The sequence below is a fragment of the Anabrus simplex genome, chromosome 1, assembly GCF_040414725.1.
Source record: "Anabrus simplex isolate iqAnaSimp1 chromosome 1, ASM4041472v1, whole genome shotgun sequence".
Classification (NCBI taxonomy): domain Eukaryota; kingdom Metazoa; phylum Arthropoda; class Insecta; order Orthoptera; family Tettigoniidae; genus Anabrus; species Anabrus simplex.
Genome location: NC_090265.1, coordinates 643,472,518 through 643,493,632, shown reverse-complemented (window position 1 = coordinate 643,493,632; position 21,115 = coordinate 643,472,518). Strand labels below are relative to the sequence as shown.

Sequence of the window (21,115 nt, the reverse complement as noted above, 5' to 3'; positions counted from 1 at the left end):
AGACATCAGCTGTCTCCTCGGCAGTATCGCGCTGGCAACAGAGGTAAGTCGATGTTCATTTGTTTTGCGAAATGTCAATTTACAAGTAAAGCCATATGGAGTATATATGTACAGTCTATAGTCCCATTACTTGATACGGGGTTGGGAATGAGGTGAGATGAATTTATATGGCATGTTTTTACAGCTGGATGCCCTTCCCGATACCAACCTCAGTTGAGGAGCTAGTGAAGATCAAATGAAATGAATGATGGTGAATGAAATTAGGTAAAGAGATTGAAGGAATCAGCTGTGGCCTATGAACAGGAACTGTCCTGGCATTTGCCTGGAAATGAAAATGGGAAACCACAGAAAACCATTCTCAGGACAGCTGAGTGGGGTTCAAACCAATGTGTCACCTGAATGCAGAGCTTGCCATAGTGTGTAAACACACACGGCCACTCCACTTGATTAACCAATTATACTGTATCTTCTCCTTCTTCTTTTCTAGCCTATTTCAATCTACTGCTAGATGTAGGCCTCTTCCATATCTTCCATTGTCTTTGGTCTTGAGCCACTTGGAACCACTGTGTTCCAGCCAACAATTTTATGTCATCGAGCCACCTCTTCTGGGGTCTTCCAATGCCTCTCTCTTGTGTTCCCATGGTCTCCAGTGAACAATCCTAGAGGTCCACCTGTTGTAGTCTTATACTGTATGTTTATGTTAAATAATAAATTAAAAGACATATAATCGAATAGTACTGTATTCATTTTGGAAAGATTTTAATTAAAATTTACTGAGAAAACTAAGATGTTCTCACGTATTTTACAAAATATTTTTGTTGGCTGTAGATGATCTGTAACATATGCCATTTTCAGAAGGTTTCATAAATACTCACTGTAAAAAAAGGACTTACACACCAAGGAGTATTTGGAATTGCATGAAACTTGATATAGGTGATTGTAACATATACTTAATGATAGCAAAGTATAGTTTATTGTAGAAAAGTGAACACTTGAAGGTAGCTCTAGTACACTGGGTCTGCCTTTATCTTAGATATAGGTTTTGTATGGTATGGGAAACCATCTGACCATAATAGCTGTAATTGGTCCTCTAGATCATGTAAACTTCTAGGCTGCTGAAGTTGGCCCAGCAGGGGCTCCCAGACAAGTTTGATGTGTGATAAATCTGACAATAGGACATATCATGGAAGTGTGACACTTTTGCGGAGGCATTCGTGTAATATTGTTGTGGTGTGCGACTGAGCATTATCCTACTCGAAAATGCTTGGAAGCCCTGCCATGAAGGGCAACGCGTACAGCCACAGAATGTCCTGGACAGACAGCTGAGCTGTCAATGCCTTCGTATCACAACAAGGGGTGACCGACTGTCTTGTGCAATGGCCTCCCACACCAGCACACCAACAGCAGGGGAAGTGTGTTGTGCCACAGCAAAGGCAGGGTTGAGGTGCTCACCACGAGGCCTCCAGACTCAAACATAGTCATCAACGGTGCACACAAAGAGAACCTGGATTTATCACTACAGACTAGCTGGTGCCAGTCTGTAGCAGTTGAGGTTTGTCATTCACGACACTACAGTAAACTGAGATAATGGTGGTAAAAGGTGCTGCGATGCTAAATTTCCTTCAGTCCCTAGTGCTTGGAAATGATTCGAGTAGACACTAGGACCATGAACCCATTTGCTATGTATACATGCCCTCACGCATACACTGGTCCCAACATGCCCTAACAGTCTGGTCAAAATGGTCCAGATGACGGACAATTTGTTAATACGACCACCCAGCATTGCACATTTCAATAATGTGTCCTCTCAAAATCTGACAACTGGGAGAAATCTCTTCTATTACTTCATAGAGCCATGTCGAATGGTTAATGAGTTTTTCACGACCAGAAACAGCATTCCAACATGTACAATTGGCCTCTGCAAGCCTTAACATAGGCCATGGGTGGCAGCATATTCACAAGCTTCTGTTGGCAAGATCATTCAAGTGATCAAGTCACTATGCTAATTATTTCACTATCTGCTTGAACAAGCCGAGTTTTGCAGCAAAACGGCAACTCCTCCTCCTTATTTGATGATAAATTGACAAAGTTATGAGATGTGAAATCCTTTGGCGAGTGTCAATTACATAAGGAAAAATATACAAAATCCATCCATGGAAGATGACTCACGTAGTTCGAATGACTGCACAAGGAACAGAGTTTCCCAGGATATCATGTGTTATGGGACACATGTAACGGTTCTGCTTCACAACCAATGCCTTTTTATCATCTGGATCCTTAACCTCTGTAAACTTCACTGTAATAAGGTCTTTGGCTCGGAGAGGCCTGCCACTCATTGGGCAGTATACTGTTTTATCCTGAAACAGAAAAGAATGACTACCTGCTAAACACACATGCTGAGTGAGTCACACAAATTTATAAAATTACAGTAACTGAACAATCTTCATACAACTGTAAAGGCTTTAAGGAAGAAATTATAATTCATGGAGATAACAACACAGAGCAAACATAAAGGAGGGAGGCAGGTTGAAATTTTATGAGGCTATTGATCTTTTGATCTCTAGTCACAGAAACACTTGTTTTACATGGAATCCAAAGCATAGGAACATGGCTTTTAATTTCAATATTCCCACATACATTGGCCAGTATTTCAATAGTGGCCACCTTGGTGGGGATTCAGTGAACAATGTCATCTGGCTATCAAATCCCTATACAGGAAAAAAAACCCAGAAAAGTGAATTCATAAGAGCAAAAAGAGAGACTGGTACGGAACAGAAAGAACAAGTTTATGTTGGCAAGGTTATGCACTTGGTTAGATATATAAGGGGGAATCACCAAACAATGACGGGAGTTCAAGAGAGAGAGAATGATAGTTGACCAAAGGGAAAGAACACCACAAATTTGGATAATATATCAAAATTAATAAAAATATTATTGATTTTTGCTTCCTAGTAAATACACTTACGGTTTTCAGAGATGTCGAAGTGCCAGAACTTTGTCCCATGAGTCCATTTATGTGCCACTAAATCTACCAACACAATGCTTGCGAATTTGAGCACCTTCAAATACTACCTGGACTGAGCCAGGATCAAACACACCAACTTGAGCTCAGAAGGTTAGCAGTCTAGATCTACTCAGTCCAGTGAAGTTACATACAGTTACACCTGGTACTAATTTACATCATGAAGTAACCACAGAAAGAACCTGAACTTCTTATAATTGTATAAGCATTCAGTCTTCTTTCCGTATCGTAAATTGAAGTTCAGTCATCCCACCATACCATACCATAACCCATGGCACTACAGCCCTTGAAGGGCCTTGCCCTACCAAATGACCACTGCTCAGCCCGAAGGCCTGCAGATTACGAGGTATCATGTGGTCAGCGCTACGAATCCTCTTGGCCGTTATTCTTGGCTTTCTAGACCGAGGCCGCCGTCTCACCATCAGATAGCTCCTAAATTCTAATCACGTAGGCTGAGTGGACCTCGAACCAGCCCTCAGGTCCAGGTAAAAATCCCTGACCTGGCCGGAAATCAAACCTGGTAAGAGGCGGGCATGCTACCCCTACACCACCACATCCTGATATTCCCAGTACCATGTGAGAAGAGTACAATGATTTCATCTTTACGTTCCCACCCATCTCAATAAATAATCAGATGTATATATGAAAAATTTAACAACTGCCACTACTTTCTGCATCTGCTTCCTCAACACCAAAGGAACATGTTGGCCAAGTGGCATTGTTACAACCTTCTCACCTGTAGTTCAAATCCCAGCCAATGCACATGGAATTTTTGAACTGAAATATCATGCCCCTGTAGTTCAGATTCCTTATAAAACTGGAAGTCACATGACTATGATTACAATATCAACAGTCATAAGAAACTGCAAGTTTGTTTCTTATTAATTCTAAGACACTATGTAACATGCCATTTTATAAAATCTCTAATTCTAGTGTGCTTTAACAAGTATAAAATAGAAACATCACACTTCACATAATGCACTAAAATTAACTTACAGGCTTCTTCAAATTCTTCTCTTTTGCTTCTGGAGTCTTTGATGGTATCCAAAAACTGGGAAGATGCTTGTCTCTCCCTTCAGTCATATTGGATACAGATGGCCTTTCACCATCTGCTGTACCTGCATTAAACGAATATCTTTAAGGTCTATTGCAATCAAAGCATGTCATCGTATTATTTTCCTCTGTTTTATTCTATAAAGAAAAATACTAAATTGAAAAATACAATTTTTTGCCCCTTAAGGTGTACCACACCCTTAAGTTGATCTTTCAGAACCTGCAAAGTCTAACCATTAAGGAAATCTCTCTAAACTCAAGTATACCATACCATTACTAAGTAAATGTTGAAACAGTACCTTTTCCACATGAAATTGCCACTCTTCCCAATTATAGCTCTAATTACTGACACACAAACAAATGGAAATACCACTACATAAAAATCAGCCAAACCTCTCAGATGTAGTCAAGTGCATAGGTCTGAATGATAAGCTAAAATAAACTACAACATAACTGGACAATAGTACTCTTACATTTTCTGGTAAGAACATTTAAATCTACGCTACAGAATACATACCGAGGACAATAGCGATTTTCAGCATATTTATTATGTTGGACAACTTCTCGTTGGAAGTGAATAACCACAGAACAGAAACATAAGAAATTTAGCTTTCTTCTTCCCTTCCCCAACAACACGGGGTCAGCACTAATGTGGATTAAGTTCAGTAGTTTTACGGCTGGATGTCTTTCCTGGCACCAACATTATGAGGAGGGATGTGTTCGCTACTGAGCTTTTTGTGGTGGTTTTTACTGTGATGTGTCGTATGCAAATGACAATGTGTATTATGACAAATAATGGAAAAGATTATCCAAGCTATACTCCGAACCTTATTAGAACCCATCTTAGAGGAAGAACAACATGGGGTTAGACCTTATCTGAGACCTTAGAACACCTGATCTTTGCCTTGCAGATGCTCATGGAGAAGTAATGGGAAAAGGGAAAAGACCTATTTGTGGTTTTCTTGAATATGGAAATGGCTTATGACATCGTTCCAAAAGATGTCATCTGCAGAAGCCTAGAAAAACTGGCTATACCAGAATACCTTATTGGCAAGATCAAAATGTTGTACAATAAGTGCTACAGTTGCATCAGAATTGGTGATGGCCATTCAGAATGGCTGGAGACAACTCGGGGAATACAACAGGAAAGTAGAATGTGTAAGAACTACTCGTAGTACAGTACGTCTCAATACCTGCATTTGTCTCGCTATATGTTATGCTATAAGCATCTTCAAAATTATCTGTATTAGTGAAAATGAATCGCAATGTCCGAACGAATCAGATTCGCTGCCCACCATATTTATTTAATGTGTTTTTTGTAATAGAACACCAGAAATCTCTTTTTTTGCTAGGGGCTTTACGTCGCACCGACACAGATAGGTCTTATGGCGACGATGGGATAGGAATGGCCTAGGAGTTGGAAGGAAGCGGCCGTGGCCTTAATTAAGGTACAGCCCCAGCATTTGCCTGGTGTGAAAATGGGAAACCACGGAAAATCATCTTCAGGGCTGCCGATAGTGGGATTCGAACCTACTATCTCCCGGATGCAAGCTCACAGCCGTGCGCCTCTACGCGCACGGCCAACTCGCCCGCCAGAAATCTCTAAACAAAATAGAGAACATTAATGCTACTATTGTCCAGAACTATAAAACATTCTTCGCCATGAGTAGTCGTAAAAGAACGAGACTGTAATATTAATCTGTGGCTGAATATCCTATTACCAAGCAAGTTGACTGTGCGGTTAGGGACGTGCAGCTGTGAGCTTGCATTCGGAAGATAGTGGGTTCGAAACCCACTGTCGGCAACCCTGAATAAGGTTTTTCGTGGTTTCCCATTTTCACACCAGGCCAATGCTGGGGCTGTACCTTAACTAGGGCCACGGCCACTTTCTTCCCACTCCTAGCCCTAGCCTATTGTCGCCTTAAGACGTATCTACGTCGGTGCGACGTAAAACCAAACAAACATACCGGTATTCTTAAGAAGTTTGGAAATTTAGTGTAGCCTTGTCCTTGAGCCATATGTCACAGACACACGGATTATAATAGACTTTTGTGTTCATTATAAGCTATTTCTATTTATTTAATTTCTAAAAGTAACAAAGTTAGTTCGTCTGTCATTTGAAGAAAAGTGTATGTGCTTCTAGCCCATATGTCCGTACTGTGCGGCATAAACCTATCCAGCAGAAAAGCGAACTCTAAGTGTATTTTGCACGAGTCAATAAAAGATCCCGATCATTTGGCTCAGAAGACTCATTTTCAGATGAAGTACACCAGATATATCGTTACAATAAATACGCTATCCTTTCCTTTAAATGATTATTGCTACTTTCCTTTATTAGCTCAGGGTAGCAACTCACTGCTATAATCTGACAGTGGTTTCTGTATGTTCTAGGACAGTGGTATTCAAAGTGTGGTATGCGAGGTCGTCTCAAAGGGTACACATTTTTTTTTCTTTACGTTGCACCGACACAGATAGGTCTTATGGCGATGATGGGCTAGGGAAGGCCTAGGAGTTGGAAGGAAGCAGCTGTGGCCTTAATTAACGTACAACCCCAGCATTTGCCTGGTGTGAAAATCGGAATAGGAAACCATCTTCAGGGCTGCTGACAGTGGGGTTCAAACCCACTATCTCACGAATGCAAACTCACAACTCCATGATCCATACGTCACACTCGCCCGGTGTACACAAATTTATCGTAGCTTCTTTTTTCAGTGAGCAGTTCAGAAAAGAGTTGAGCCTGCTCATTTTTCGTAACAACCTTGTTTTGATTTAGTATTTTTGTCTACCACTACACAGAGTCGCCTTTCCGAACTATTCATTTTAAAATGTGTGTCCTTTTGTACCTCCCACTGGTTAGGTACGTAAAAATGCTCATTCATACGGCATTGCTCTTTTTAATTTTTTGTCTCGAAATCCACTCATTCACTTCAAGTTTTTTCAGGAGTGTATACAGTACAATAATAATTGTTGCATTAATAATATTCATGTGTGTGTGTGTGTGTGTGTATCATTGCTAAGCAAAGAAAATCTTGTAAGTCCACTCAAACCACGTTTCTCCATTAGCCTTGTGAAGGCTTACCGCATTGCCTGAGAAGGGAATATTGATTGATGTTTGTTGTTTAAAGGGGCCTAACATCGAGGTCATCGGCCCTTAATGGTGCAGAATGAGATGAAATGAAATGACAACTTAAAATTCCAAAATCCTCCACTGACCAGAATTCAAAGCATCAGGACGAAGAATGAATGGATGGAGGTATATGAATTTAAAACGATCAGTGGATCCGACCCACAGTGCCTCACATGCACAGAAGCTGGCACAAAACAATTGTATTACCAACCAAGGGACTGCTTGTATAGCACGATGCTGAATCGATTATGCCTATAGTCGAAACGGGTCCAAAATCCAACTCGTCAGCCCCTCATAATGGTATTTATCTCTAGGAAAGTAGAACCATGCTATGTGTAATGTTGTGGTACTAATCAAAAGTAGCGGAGACTCGCGGTATTCCACACATTATGATACTATTCACAGGTAGTGTAATGCGCATTTGTAACACAGACCTATGGTGTTTTGCACATTGCGGCGTTGTTTGCAGGCAACGCAAACCCATGGCGTTCCTCACATAATGGACTAACCACAGGGACCCGTACTATCCCGTTGAATTCCTGACATAGTGGGAACGGAGCATAGGTAGGGCAGAACCATGGTGTCGCTCTTATAGGCGTATGAATCACAGGTACTCTAGGACCCCCATCCTGATTCACAAACTGTCGCTACTAATCACAAACCTATTGTGTACCTAACAGAGTGGTACTACGCGCAAGTAAATGCAACCCATGGTGTTCCCTGCGTGATGGTACTAATTACAAGTAGTTTCATGGTTCTAATTGGATCATCCCTTGGTCGCCCCTTTTAGTCGCCTCTTACGACAGGCAGGGGATACCGTGGGTGAATTCTTCGTCTGCCTCCCCCACCCACAGGGGGTATGTGTTTGGTCCGCGAGAGGTATTTTATTTCCCTCAAGTCCGCCGGCAAGCCGGTTAGGACCCCCCTATCCACCACCTGGGAGTATCACCTCTTCCCCTGCTACGCCTGCGTAGCAGGTTTGTGGGAGAAGGGAATAGAAGACTCCGATGGTCGAATAATTGGGCTATCATTCAGCAATAAAATTGCCAGGAACAGTTTTCTGGCCATTGCTGACCACTCAACAATTCTGCAAAGGACCCCAGCGATGATAAATATACATTATTGTTATTAATGGGGAACAGGGTGGTGTAGCGGCTTAGCTACTTGACTGACATCGCAGTGACAGTGGCGTGTTTCCTGGTATTGCTGAGGTGTGATTTTCAGTTGAAAATTCTGTGGTGTCAGGAAGGGCATACGACTTTAAATCACTGACCACAACTCTCTCATGCCTCAGTGCGTGCAGGGACCCTGAACAAGTGCGATAACCTGCGGAAGATAAGGATACAGTTTTTTTTTTGCTAGGGGCTTTACGTCGCACCGACACAGATAGGTCTTATGGCGACGATGGGATAGGAAAGGCCTAGGAGTTGGAAGGAAGCGGCCGTGGCCTTAATTAAGGTACAGCCCCAGCATTTGCCTGGTGTGAAAATGGGAAACCACGGAAAACCATCTTCAGGGCTGCCGATAGTGGGATTCGAACCTACTATCTCCCGGATGCAAGCTCACAGCCGCGCGCCTCTACGCGCACGGCCAACTCGCCCGGTATATAAGGATACAGCAACAATCATTTGTTATTGCTGGTATAATTGCAATATACTCGTACTTGGGAGGGTATGAAGGTAAAATAATTGGATTTTGGGGGTACGCCAACCAAAAAGTTTGAATACCACTGTTCTAGTAGACCTGGAGCTCTATGTAAAGAGAATGTATCAATTTCGTCTTCAAACGAAATAGCGTCTGTAGTATTTGAGGAACTTGTGTGTAAATCTAAAACATTTTGAAGGCAAAGACACTATATGGCTTGCGGCAGATGGGTGTCCAGGCCAAAGTAAAAATACAACCTTGTTAACAATGTGCATTGTTTGGCTACAAAGAACAAAAACTTTGATCTAAAAAAATTAAACTTGTGTTTTCTGTCACAGGGCACTCTTATATGCCAAGTGATCAAGTTTTTGGTGCAATCAAAAGAAGTAATGATAATAATAATAATAATAATAATAATAATAATAATAATAATAATAATGTTATTAACTTTAAGTCCCACTAACTACTTTTACGGTTTATGGAGTCGCCGAGGTGCCAGAATTTAGTCCTGCAGGAGCTATTTTACGTGCCAGTTAATTTAATGACACGAGGCTGATGTATTTGAGTACCTTCAAATACCACCAGACTGAGCCAGGATCGAATCTGCCAAGTTGGGGTCAAAAGGCCAGTGCTCAACCATCTGAGCCACTCAGCCCGGCCAATCGAAAGAAGTATTAAGACAAAAGATACAATTTTGCAGCTTCAAGAGTATCATGAATTTAGTAAGCATGGAAGGTCAAACTTTTAGGAAAAGATTGGGCCAATCAAGAATGGAAGGTGAAAGCTAGAGCGTATATTAACAAACTAAAGACTGAGCAGACCTGACGCCTGCGAGGGCATAAAGGCAAAAGAGAAAAAAGAAGAAGAAGACTGAGCAAATGAAATTAGATCTTACACTCTGGACTGAGCGTTTTAGTACGTTTTCACATTTTTATACAAAAATAACTGATAACCTTACTTACAGTCACAAACCTATTTTGGATTCAGCAATGTTTGAGCTATGCATGCATACCTTGTTTTTCAAAATTGGAGCAAAACCACTAACTTTTATAAATAAATTAAAAAAAACTTTTTTTCTACTTTCAGTTTTTAAATTTTCACAATGCATATTAAAAGCATGAAAAGTTACGTATTCGCACATACCATGATACATTTATGAAACACAACATACATACTAATCATTGAAAAACGAAAAAATTGCATTTTGTGGAAATTGGCTTTAGTCGTCGGCCACACGAGACCACGTGGCTATCAAGCTGCTTCAGTAGTACAAGCTTAGTATAATGATAGAATTAGATTCCGATGATGTGCTACTACCTGGTATTTTTTTAATGAACTACAAGCACTGCACAATGAGTTCCAGCACTCTCTTAACGTTTGTAATACGTTGAAACGGACATATATAAGCACTAGCACTGGAGTAAATGCCGTACGTTGCTCATTTGCCATAGAGCATTACCAAAGCATGTCAATAAGTTATTTTTGACCAAGAAACCAAAGACAATAGGTGTCAGTGACGAACAAAACTATAGTTTTGAAATCAATCAATCTTTGTCTGCCATGAAACCAGGGAAAAAACCAACAGATATTAATCGTGATGAACTTATGGAGTAGAAGTAAATATGTCTAAGATTCAAGACATGCAAGCATTACTAGGAAAACACTACAGTGAGAAGTGGAATGAAGTTGAAAATGTTAAGTGGTATGAAAAAGTAATAAACAACAACAATTTAATGCCTGATAATCCACAACCTGAATGCAAATGTTTGAATGAAACGTCTAATGAAAGATATGAAATTTAAGTCGACTTGTTTTACTGAAAAGATGTTATTTTTCAGACTTTGTTTGTAATAATTTACAATGTGATCAGTTTTGTATTATTAAAATTATATTTCCATACATTGAGTCTTTTTGTAATTTAACTTGGAGAATTTCGATATACGCCTGGTACATCAGTCATGCCTTATTATTATTATTATTATTATTATTGACGAAGCTCTCACCGCCAGACACCACCTTGGTGATAATGCGGCCATATCCAATTGTCCATATTTCAACTGTAAATATCTCTTAAAGCATGTAGTGGTTAGGTAAACTATATTTCAAGACGTATACTCATCACAACTGACTGAACATAACATACCACCATCCATTATATATCACATGAGAAAACAACTGAATGAATAACGTTAACTACCGATACTCAAATTCACAGTCAAAATTTTACAAGATTTTCAAAACAATACTGTATTTCCCTTTCTTGGTGTCTACTACAAGCATACTAAAATAGACAAAAGGTATGATTTTATTACAGAATTGCTATTGTATAATCGATGGACAATTTTTCAACAATACCATCTATGTGAGGGGTCTGGCAAGTTAATCTGCGGCAATGGAGTAAACCATACAGCCAGTGTCTCCATGCAGAGTGTTGGGTGGCGGTAAATAGCCTGACCCACTATAAGGACCAACGGCTAATGGCGGAGATGTCCTTATCGAAGGGAAATGGGCCCTCGGTGGAGGAAATGCCACTGAAACCCCATATCAACTGTAGCGTCTGTACTCCAGAGGAGCGGCTACAAAAGGCGTCTGTTCCCCATATTAGGAGCAGGCTATGAGTTTCGGCTGGCAGTAGCTCTAAAATGCCTTTGTGAGTAGCAAACCCATCGTAATAAAAGCCTATATGATGACAAGTGTACTGAAGCCTCAGAAAATGCTAGGGCATTCTCCACAAGCGATGTGCAATTCTTGTGGGAAGAAATGCTGGGAGAAATGTGAGAAATGGGCAACCAGCAACCAAATACATCAAGATAGCGACCATCAATGTACTGACACTAACAGGGAAAGTGGAAGAAATTGTACATTTTATGGTTGAAAAAGATATGGCATTGCTGGGAATCAGTGAGACCAAATGGAAAGGAAAAGGTGAGAGGAAACTAAAAAAAGGTTACACCTTATGCTATAGTGGAGGAAGAGAAGAAAAAAATGGTGTAGGTCTCATAATTAGAAAAGACCTAAAGGAATACCTAGAAATGGTGGAAAACATAAATGACAGGTTGATTAAGGTCAGATTGAGACTTGAAACTGGTGTAACAGATATAATTCAAGCGTATATTCCACAAACAGGAAATAAAGATTGTGGATCTAGAGGAATACCTTGAATTTCTGGAAGGCCATATACAGGACAAACAAGTTGTGATCATAGGAGACATGAATGCCCAAGTAGGTCAGGAAAGAAAAGGAGATGAAGAGATTATAGGTCCATTTGTATATGAGAAGAGAAACAAGGCTGGAAATATTCTGATACACTTTCGTAGAAGAAATTAGCTGATCATTGGTAACACATAGTTTTGAAAGAAAAACAGTCAGAAGATAACAAGATATAGTTGGGATAACAAAATCAAAACTCTGATAGATTACATTTTGGTCGAGAAAGGTAACAGGAAACTGTTGGTAGATGTAACAGCCTTCCCAAGTGAATCTTTCGAAGGACATCACAGACTTGTGATAGCCAAGTTAAAGATGGGAAAGATACAAAAGATGACTGAGATTAGGCAGAAAAAGCTAAGGGTGCGGAAATTGCAGGAGAAGGAAATAAATGAAGAGTTCCAAACACACATTAAAACAAGTATACCACAGGAAGACATCAGAAGGGTCGAAGAAGAATGGGCATACTTCAAATCAGTCATGGTGGACTCTGCAGGAAAGACCTGTGGAAGAGTATCAGGAAGGAAGAAAGATCCAGAAACACCCTGGTGGAATGACAGGGTAAAAGGTACAGTTAAAAAAGAAACAAGCTTGGAAAAGATGGCTGAGAAACTGAACAACAGAATGCAAAACAGAATACAGGCACTGCAAGGAGTGCTCCACCGAGCTCGATAGCTGCAGTCGCTTACGTGCGGCCAGTATCCAGTATTTGGGAGATAGAGGGTTCGAACCCCGCTGTCAGCAGCCCTGAAGATAGTTTTCCGTGGTTTCCCATTTTCACACCAGGCGAATGCTGGGGCTGTACCTTAATTAAAGCCACAGCCGCTTCCTTCCCCATCCTAGCTAGCCCTTTCCTTTCCGATCATCACCATAAGACCTATCTGTCAGTGCAACATAAAGCCAATAGAAAAAAAGAGTGCTCCAAGGTGGTTCAAGAAGAGGGAAAGAAATGCTGGCAAAAATTCACTGAACCTCTGCAAGAAGATACAACCAGAAGCAAAAGATCTTATTCCAGTGGGTTAAAAAGAAGAAAAACCCAGGTGAAGGTGCTAACTTCATTAAAAATGAACAGGAAGATGTGATGACACAGGAGCAGGTTATATTGCAGAGATGGGAAGAATACTTTTAACAGCTTTACAACATGCAAAATACCTTGGTACAAGGAGAAATCGAAGAACCAGATTTAGTGCAAGTGGAAGATAAGGAAAACAAGGTGTCCATGGCAGAGATTGAGTGGGCCACTAAAAGAATGAAATGAGGCAAGGCAGCTGATATTGATGAGATCACCATAGAAATGATAATAGCAGCAGGAGCAGTTGGTCTACAGTGGTTGTATAGACTGTTCAGAGTGATATGGAGAGAAAAGAATATTCCAAAAGAGTGGACAAAAGAGGTCATTATACCAATTTTCAAGAGAGGAGACAAGCAATGTGAAAATTACAGAGGATTGACACTAATACTCTTACAGCTAAGATCCTTGAAAGAATCTTGGATAAACGAATAAGAGACAGAGTAGAGGGAACATTGGCAGAACACCAGTATAGATTTGGAAGAGGCAGGTCCACATTTGACCCAATATTTACATAGCATCAAATGATGGAAAGGTATTGGGAATATGGAAAGGACATGGTAGTAATGTTTCTAGATACTGAAAAGGCATATGACAGTGTCCGAAGGAATTTGGTATGGAAAACATTGACAGAGGCACAGATTGGAAATGAAACAATACAGATGGTAATAGCATTGTATCAAAATTGCAAAAGCTGTGTTAGAACCAAAGTGGGTCAAACTGAATGGTTCAGAGTTGTGACAGGCTTAAGACAGGAAAGTGTATTGTCTCCCTTACTCTTCATTATCATCATGGATAGAATTCTACATAATATCAAGGAGAAGATGATGGGCGAGCAAGTAAAGTCTATGCTCTTTGCTGATGACATTGTAGTTTGGGGAGATAATGAAGAGGAAGTACAGACACAAATTGATTTACGGAATGAGGAGATAAGAACTTTTGGAATGAAGATTAGTACTGTGAAAAAGCAAGACTTTGATCATGATAGGAGGTAACAGAAAATCCAGGGGAGTGATAAAAATAGGAAATGCTCTTGAAATAGGAAAAAGTTTTAAATATTTGGGCAGCATGATGTCATAAGATGGAAATTTGGATGGAGAAATTTATTTAAGAATACAGCAGTCTGCAAGTTTCTACCAGATTGTGAGAGCCATTGTATGGAACAAAGATGTGCCAATGAAGTGCAATAAGGTTTTATACTCGTCCTATTATAAACCTATACTGACCTATGATTCAGCAGCCTGAACGTTGACTAAGCGGAACCAAAGATACAAGCAGCTGAAATGAGGTTCTTGAGGAGCATACAGGCAAAGACAAGATGAGGCAGAATACGAAATGAGGAAATAAGGAGAAGCATGGGAGTGTGTAAACTTCAAGAAGAGACTGATATAGCAAAGAATGGTATGGACACATAATGAGAATGCTAGGAGACAGAATTCCAAAGAGAACATTCATGGATACAGAGAGTGGAAAGAGGCCTATGGGACAGCCTAGAATGAGATTGGAGGAGCTCTGTTGTGGACGTATTGCAAATAGAGGAGTCGATAGCAATAGAGTATTAGAAGAGGAATGGTGGAAAGATCGAGTAAGGAGGGCGGGCTTTGATACACTAACCTACCCAGAGAGAATCTGGAAAAGGGAACGGTTGAAGAAGGAGACCATTTACGTGAAAGTAGTTTTAGCCTCTCCTGAAAATTTTGCTACATGGAGTTGGCCATCTTTGAAACCAGACTACAGATATTGTACAACTTATTCTTACACATAATTACAGACTAGTGTAAATCTTTTTCTGCCCAGTGCTAATCTTACTGACAAAAGGACATGCATACAGGCAATAAAGAATACCCCAAACAATTATCACAATACCTGATTTGAACACGTTCAAAGGAGCGCTAACAATGTTCTTCTCTGTCTTCAAAAAGTTGTTTAGTTTGCTATGTTTCTCAGCTACTGCAATTTCTGCCAACTCGCTCTGCAAAGAACACATTTTACAATATATATTCAGCAGAAATAACCTGAGATTAAACCAGGTTAGCATGCAGAAAACAATGTATAGGCCTATTTTAATGTTAACTTGAGACCTGAAACAATGCATTTCCTTTCATTGCTCAAATCAAAGGGGAAATGACCAACTATTGTACAAAATCATTTGAAAGTTTAACTAACTGAGCGATTTTGTTGCTAACTATGTTATTCAATGAAACCAATATATTCAGTGTGGAAAGGTCATGTCCTAGTGGTTGGATTTCCATACAAAAATAAATCTCATAGCTCATGACATAACATTGAAGGTAATGTGAAACTCCAAGTATGCTTAAAGTAAAAAAAAAAAATCAGCTACCAACATTCAATTTTTATAGCAATATTCTCCTAGTTTCAGGTGGCCTTAATGGGTCAGTTGCTCGGGCACAATCCTTTAAAGCTCACAACTAGGAGTTTGATCCTGACTCGGACTGATGGCATTTAATAGTGTTGTGAGACAAAATGATACAGAATTCCTTCAAGACAAAATCCTGAAGCCCTAGAATCTCTGAATTCTGAATAAGCCTTAACAATAATGCAGTATCCTCCACAAGCAATTTTTCTTCACTTAGCGCACTATTACCTCCTCTTTACGCTTCTGCTTCTCAAATTCCTTCAGCTGCCGACTATATTCGTTCTTCTTTGTAATAATGTACTGCAATATAGCCTCTTTATCAAATAAGAAACCATCTGGCCTGGAAATGGGAACAGAGAAAATTATTACAAATTAGATATACATCTACATTTTAATAAACAAACAAACCAACCCCATGACACAAAAGCCCTGAAGGCCTTGGCCTCCCAAGCGACCACTGCTCAGTTCAAAGACCTGCAGATTATGAGGTAATACATGATCAGCAAGATGAATTTGCTTGGCTTCGCCACCAGATCACTAGCCCTCAGATCCATGTAAAAGTACTTTATTTCTTCGCCATATGACCTATTCGTGTTGGTGCGACGTAAAGCAAAAAAAAAATCTTTAACTGGCCGGGAATCGATCCAGGGGCCTCCGGGTACACGGGAGGCTCACTAGCCCTAGAATGCAGTGCCAGTCTCAACTTTTAACACAGTGCTAATAAAAATTCAGCTGAAAATGTTCATAAAAAGAAAATTAACAATCATCAATGATTTGCATGTGATGGATTAACCTATCAACGGTTTTCCAATTTTTTTCTTAATTTTTTTTCTTTTTACTATTGGCTTTACGTCGCACCGACACAGACAGGTCTTATGGTGATGATGAGACAGGAAAGGGCTAGGACTGGGAAGGAAGCGGCCGTGGCCTTAATTAAGGTACAGCCCCAGTATGAAGAGATCTGTAAACTTTATTTACAACCTCGTTAATGATATTACTCCAATGAAGATATTGAAAGGAGTGTGTCTGAGTATTCTTCATGCTTGTGGTCCAGGAGGATTTTTCCTGCTGATTAATCCATCCTGTAAAACACACGGAGACTAACATAAAGAAAGAAATAGTGAAAATTACCTTTGCTAACAGCACCTGCTGTTTACATAAAACGGCATGGTAGTGCGGTGGAAGATTTTGTGCTATATATGAGTTGCCAAAATGTTGAGGACAGCACAAACACCCACGTTGTAAGACATGCGAGTTAACTGTTTACGATTAAAATCACTTGACCCGTCCAAGGAATCTAATCTGGGGTCCTGTGCACAGGCCGGGACACTCTCCACTCAGCCATTTTCATTTCTGGCCTTCTTCTGCTCTTTTTGCTGTGAACTTAAGCATATACTATATCGATGCATTAATTAATTTTTTTGTATGAACGATACAAATCCACACATTGAATCAGCTTATTTTAAGCTAATAACAGTACCTCTCTCTCTGTCCAGTCTGTCACTATGAATTCCTCCTTCCTTTTGTGTGCCTTCTCCGCACGCTCTGCTTCAGAATAGTCTGCTTATGTTTGTGATCAGCTTCAGGTAGGCCTGCTAGCTAGCTCTGCTTTCCAATGTGTCAAACAGATTTGAGGGAACTGCATTTTAATATATTAGATGAAATTTACAAGCATCCAGCAAGAGATGCATAACAAATGGAGGGGAACACAACATGTGCAAGACTAACGCAAGATGATACGGTTTAAAATATATTATTAGAAAATGCGCACAATGTGCAAAAATTTACATGGAAGAACAGAATTTTGTCAAAGTACACAGTAATAATAATAATAATAATAATAATAATAATAATAATAATAATAATAATAATAATAATAATAATAATAATAATGTTTTAATGCAGCCAATGGCCATCTCTCTATATATATATATATATAAAATAAGAGTTTTGTCTGTACATTGCTCAGAATTTGGAAATAATGGTATTTCTGTATCGGTCATGTCCACAGTAACAAGGAAATGCACTTTTTACTTTTGCGTAATTTCTGTCTGTCTGTCTGTCTGTCTGTATGTAGGCTATGTACAGAAAACGGCTGAAGGGAATTTAATGAAAATCAGTATGTAAAGTCGGGGGATGAACCACTACAATCTAGGCTATAAATTAATTTGTTCACGCTGGGTGAAATGGTAGTTTTGGGGAAGGCCTGAAATTTAATTCACAATTATTTATATTATTACTGCTCCTATCGATAAATATTACATAACTAAAGTTATATAACATTTAATTTCCCATCATTTATGTCTTATACCTTTTTACCGTACCGGCTATGATAATAAGAGATATTCATGAATTTGTATTTTTGTTGCTAAGACCATATCAACGCCGAGCCGCGAGAAAATGGGTGAACAGAATTTAATGAAAATCGGTATATAGAGTCGGGGAATAAGAAACTACAGTACAGTCTAAGCTATAAACAATTTTATTCACCTGGAAGAAATTGTAGTTTAGGGGAAAGTATCAAATATTTAATTTTAAGTACCTATCTTATTGGTCCTATCGAAAAGTACTACATAACAAAAGTTAGAGAGAATACAATTTCCGATCATTTTGTTTTATTCAGTTTTACCGTACCGACTATGAAAAGAGTGGTATTTCAGAGTCGGAAGAAAACTAAATGTGAAGGCCTACAATGTCGAAAGCGCATAACATTGATCAACAATAATATTATATTGACCATTGTTTGTTGTAATGTTCTTTGTCTCTTGTGCTGCCACTTAAGTCCGATAGATGGGACTACTACTGCGTACCCAGTATAACAGCCTGACTGAATATTAGCAGGAAATAGCTGGGGAGTTAGAGAATTTTCTTCTTTAGCATGCCATTCCTCTGGTTCATACATTTCCTAATACTGCTGGTACGTAACACACTGGTTCTTCATAGTAATTCACCTATTCGATCTCTACTCTGCCGCAATGTTTCGAATGAGCAGTGTGCACATTAAAGGTAAAGGCGCACTTAGTAGTAGTAGTAGTAGTAGTAGTAGTAGTAGTAGTAGTATGTCCTGGTCTACAATTACAATTTAGGCCTATTCTGAATTATAGCACCACAATTCACTAAATAACATAAAATTCAACCCTGAAAAGAGCTATTTCTTAAGAAAAGCTTCTTCCTCTTCACTTTTATTAAATTTTACGTTCATTTTATTCCAAATTAGCAGTAAAGAGGGGGTTTCTCCTCTGGCTTGGAGGAAGAATTTGCCTCCAAGTCAGATAGCTCTTTCCGTCGCCAGTGTGGCGAATTAAGATTTTCCGATTCAACGGGTACTCCTAGGAATAGCAAAAGAGCATAGTTTTTGGCCTGGGACTCTCCACTATTCGACCCACCCACCGCCGAAAAAAAGACGAAGAGTTTTCACGGATCACGGCTGTCTGCGGCTTGGTCATTCCAGCTCTGGAACTTTGGACTCTTAGGTCAGCAGTGTAGTCCTGTTCATTAAAAGTGAGAAAATGTGTGGTTTTCATTTGATCGAGTATTTCATATGAAAGTATTGCTTTTAATCATGTCATTCCTATTGATATTGTAATGACTTATGTTCATTTCAGTTGGAAAAACTACTAAGAAAGTCTTTTTGAGGATGCAAAAAGGCAGGTGGAGAGCGAGTGCCTACAAATTATAATGAAAACTCCCCAACTCGATTGTGATTGATAGAAGCGGGGCCTACTGTTACAATGAAAATTTCCTAACGCAGTCTTCATATGAGAAGAGATGTTTGGTGACTTCCCCGTCGCATTTCTAGGGTAACGTTAAGAGCCATGCAATTTAATACAATCTTGCTCACAACGTGTACACTATCTAACCTAGAATTCGGTATACAGTGTAGAATTCGGTAGCGAAGTACGGGTACATCAGCTAGTAATACATAAAAAAGAATACAATGACATATATACATCCACACCTGCTTAGTTCAGGCGGAGATCACTATCAGTCACAAATTCACTAATTGAGCACTTTCTCTCGGAGCATTCCTGTATATGATATTGCTCGCAGATTTGACCACAAAGCTTGCACACACACTGATCACTTATGTCGTGGAATTTCTTCTCTGAGCACAACTTAAAATGGAAACCACGGACCGCCATTCTTGTAGCGATGTGGCGCAGCTGGTAATTTGTACCCATCCACCTTCTGTCCATCATGGCCTTGGTAGTGTAGAAGGAATCCCAAATTTCCATTTTCTTGGCTTTCAGATCTTGCAGAAGCTTCTCGTATGCTGCATTAACTGGCAGTATCAGCTCATTCCGAAGGTCCTCTATCAGGTACGTTTCCCTCGTTAGCTCATATACCAAACATGATCGGGCTGTCTTTGATACTTCCAGGACCCTTTTGAGGTAGCGAGCCTTGGTTTTCTCCAGATCCTCCAGTTGTTTATAAGTAAGGTACTCTTCTATGAGTTCAGGACCAGATGTCAGCACTGGTATTACCTTTGCCTTAAATAGCTGCATAGCTGTCTCTACTGTATAACCATCCAGCAACCATCCTGGATCTGATGTATATTGGGAAGCAATGCCCACTTGTTTGCAGAGTTAGTCCTAGATATTTGAAATGGTTTACTCTTCTTAGACGCGATCCTCTACACATTATTTTGTCAGCCTCTGCGAATTTACCACCCTTCCTGAAAATCATCATTTCTGTTTTGTCCTCATTTATGCAGATTTCATTTTCTTCTGCCCATTCCACGAGTAAGTCCATAGCTCGTTGCAGTTCATCGATGTTCGCTGAAGCAATCGCCATGTCATCCGCGCAGATATACATTTTCGCATTAGTACTTCTTTTATCTTTACCACTACATCGCATGTGAAGGCGTTAAACAAGATTGGGCTCAGTGGATCTCCTTGGAGGACCCCTATTTTCTGTGGTATCTACTCTGATACGTCTATCCCATCATCCATTTGTACATAATTTTCCGCTAATATATTTGATATAAGCGTTGTCACGTTAGATCTTCCGGTCAATTTCTCCACCTTCTTGACTAGGATCTCCATGTTCACTAAATTGAAAGCCTTCGAGTAATCTACAAATCTACAAGAGACAAGACACAGTAAAATATAAAGTTATTAGAATTATTACAGGTACCATGATCTCGACTCCAACAAATGCTTCATTAGCTGAAGTTACAGAACCTCCATTACATTTGAGCCGTAAACACATACGTACAAAATAAGTTCAAGAAAATGTCCAGATAACACACGCACATCCGTAGTCAAATTATGCGAACATTATGGAAATGAACTCCTATGGGCATATGGCCAATTTATATATTTAAGATCTAATGTTGTTCAAACATGAACTCACCCTAAGTACTCCATAACGTTCCGTGCACGATACCTGCCGCATTGAAGGATAGATTTTTAAGTGGCGAAACTGAACTCACAGTAAATGATGTAATCCATACGGGTTAGTTTTGTTCATTCTAGACATATATTGGGACTGACCAAATGAGCAATGAACTGGTATATAAGAAAAAATTCTAGGATGAGACAAACTTCAATTTTAACTCAGTCTTATGCCCTAACTTTGCCAAGGATAAATAAATTACCTATCTATTGATCTATC

At 39.6% G+C, this 21,115-nt stretch overlaps 1 protein-coding gene across 1 annotated transcript in view; it reads right to left on the bottom strand.

Moving 5' to 3' along the window:
• Positions 1–21,115, bottom strand: part of LOC136857253 (nitric oxide synthase-interacting protein homolog) — a 41,229-nt gene that overhangs the window by 19,356 nt on the left and 758 nt on the right. Inside the window, exons 3-6 of the mRNA XM_067135750.2 lie at positions 15,728–15,839; positions 14,989–15,094; positions 4,019–4,140; positions 2,170–2,357 (exon numbers count right to left, since the gene is read on the bottom strand). Coding sequence (XP_066991851.1) covers positions 2,170–2,357; positions 4,019–4,140; positions 14,989–15,094; positions 15,728–15,839 — 528 coding nt within the window. The remainder of the gene's footprint in view (positions 1–2,169; positions 2,358–4,018; positions 4,141–14,988; positions 15,095–15,727; positions 15,840–21,115) is intronic.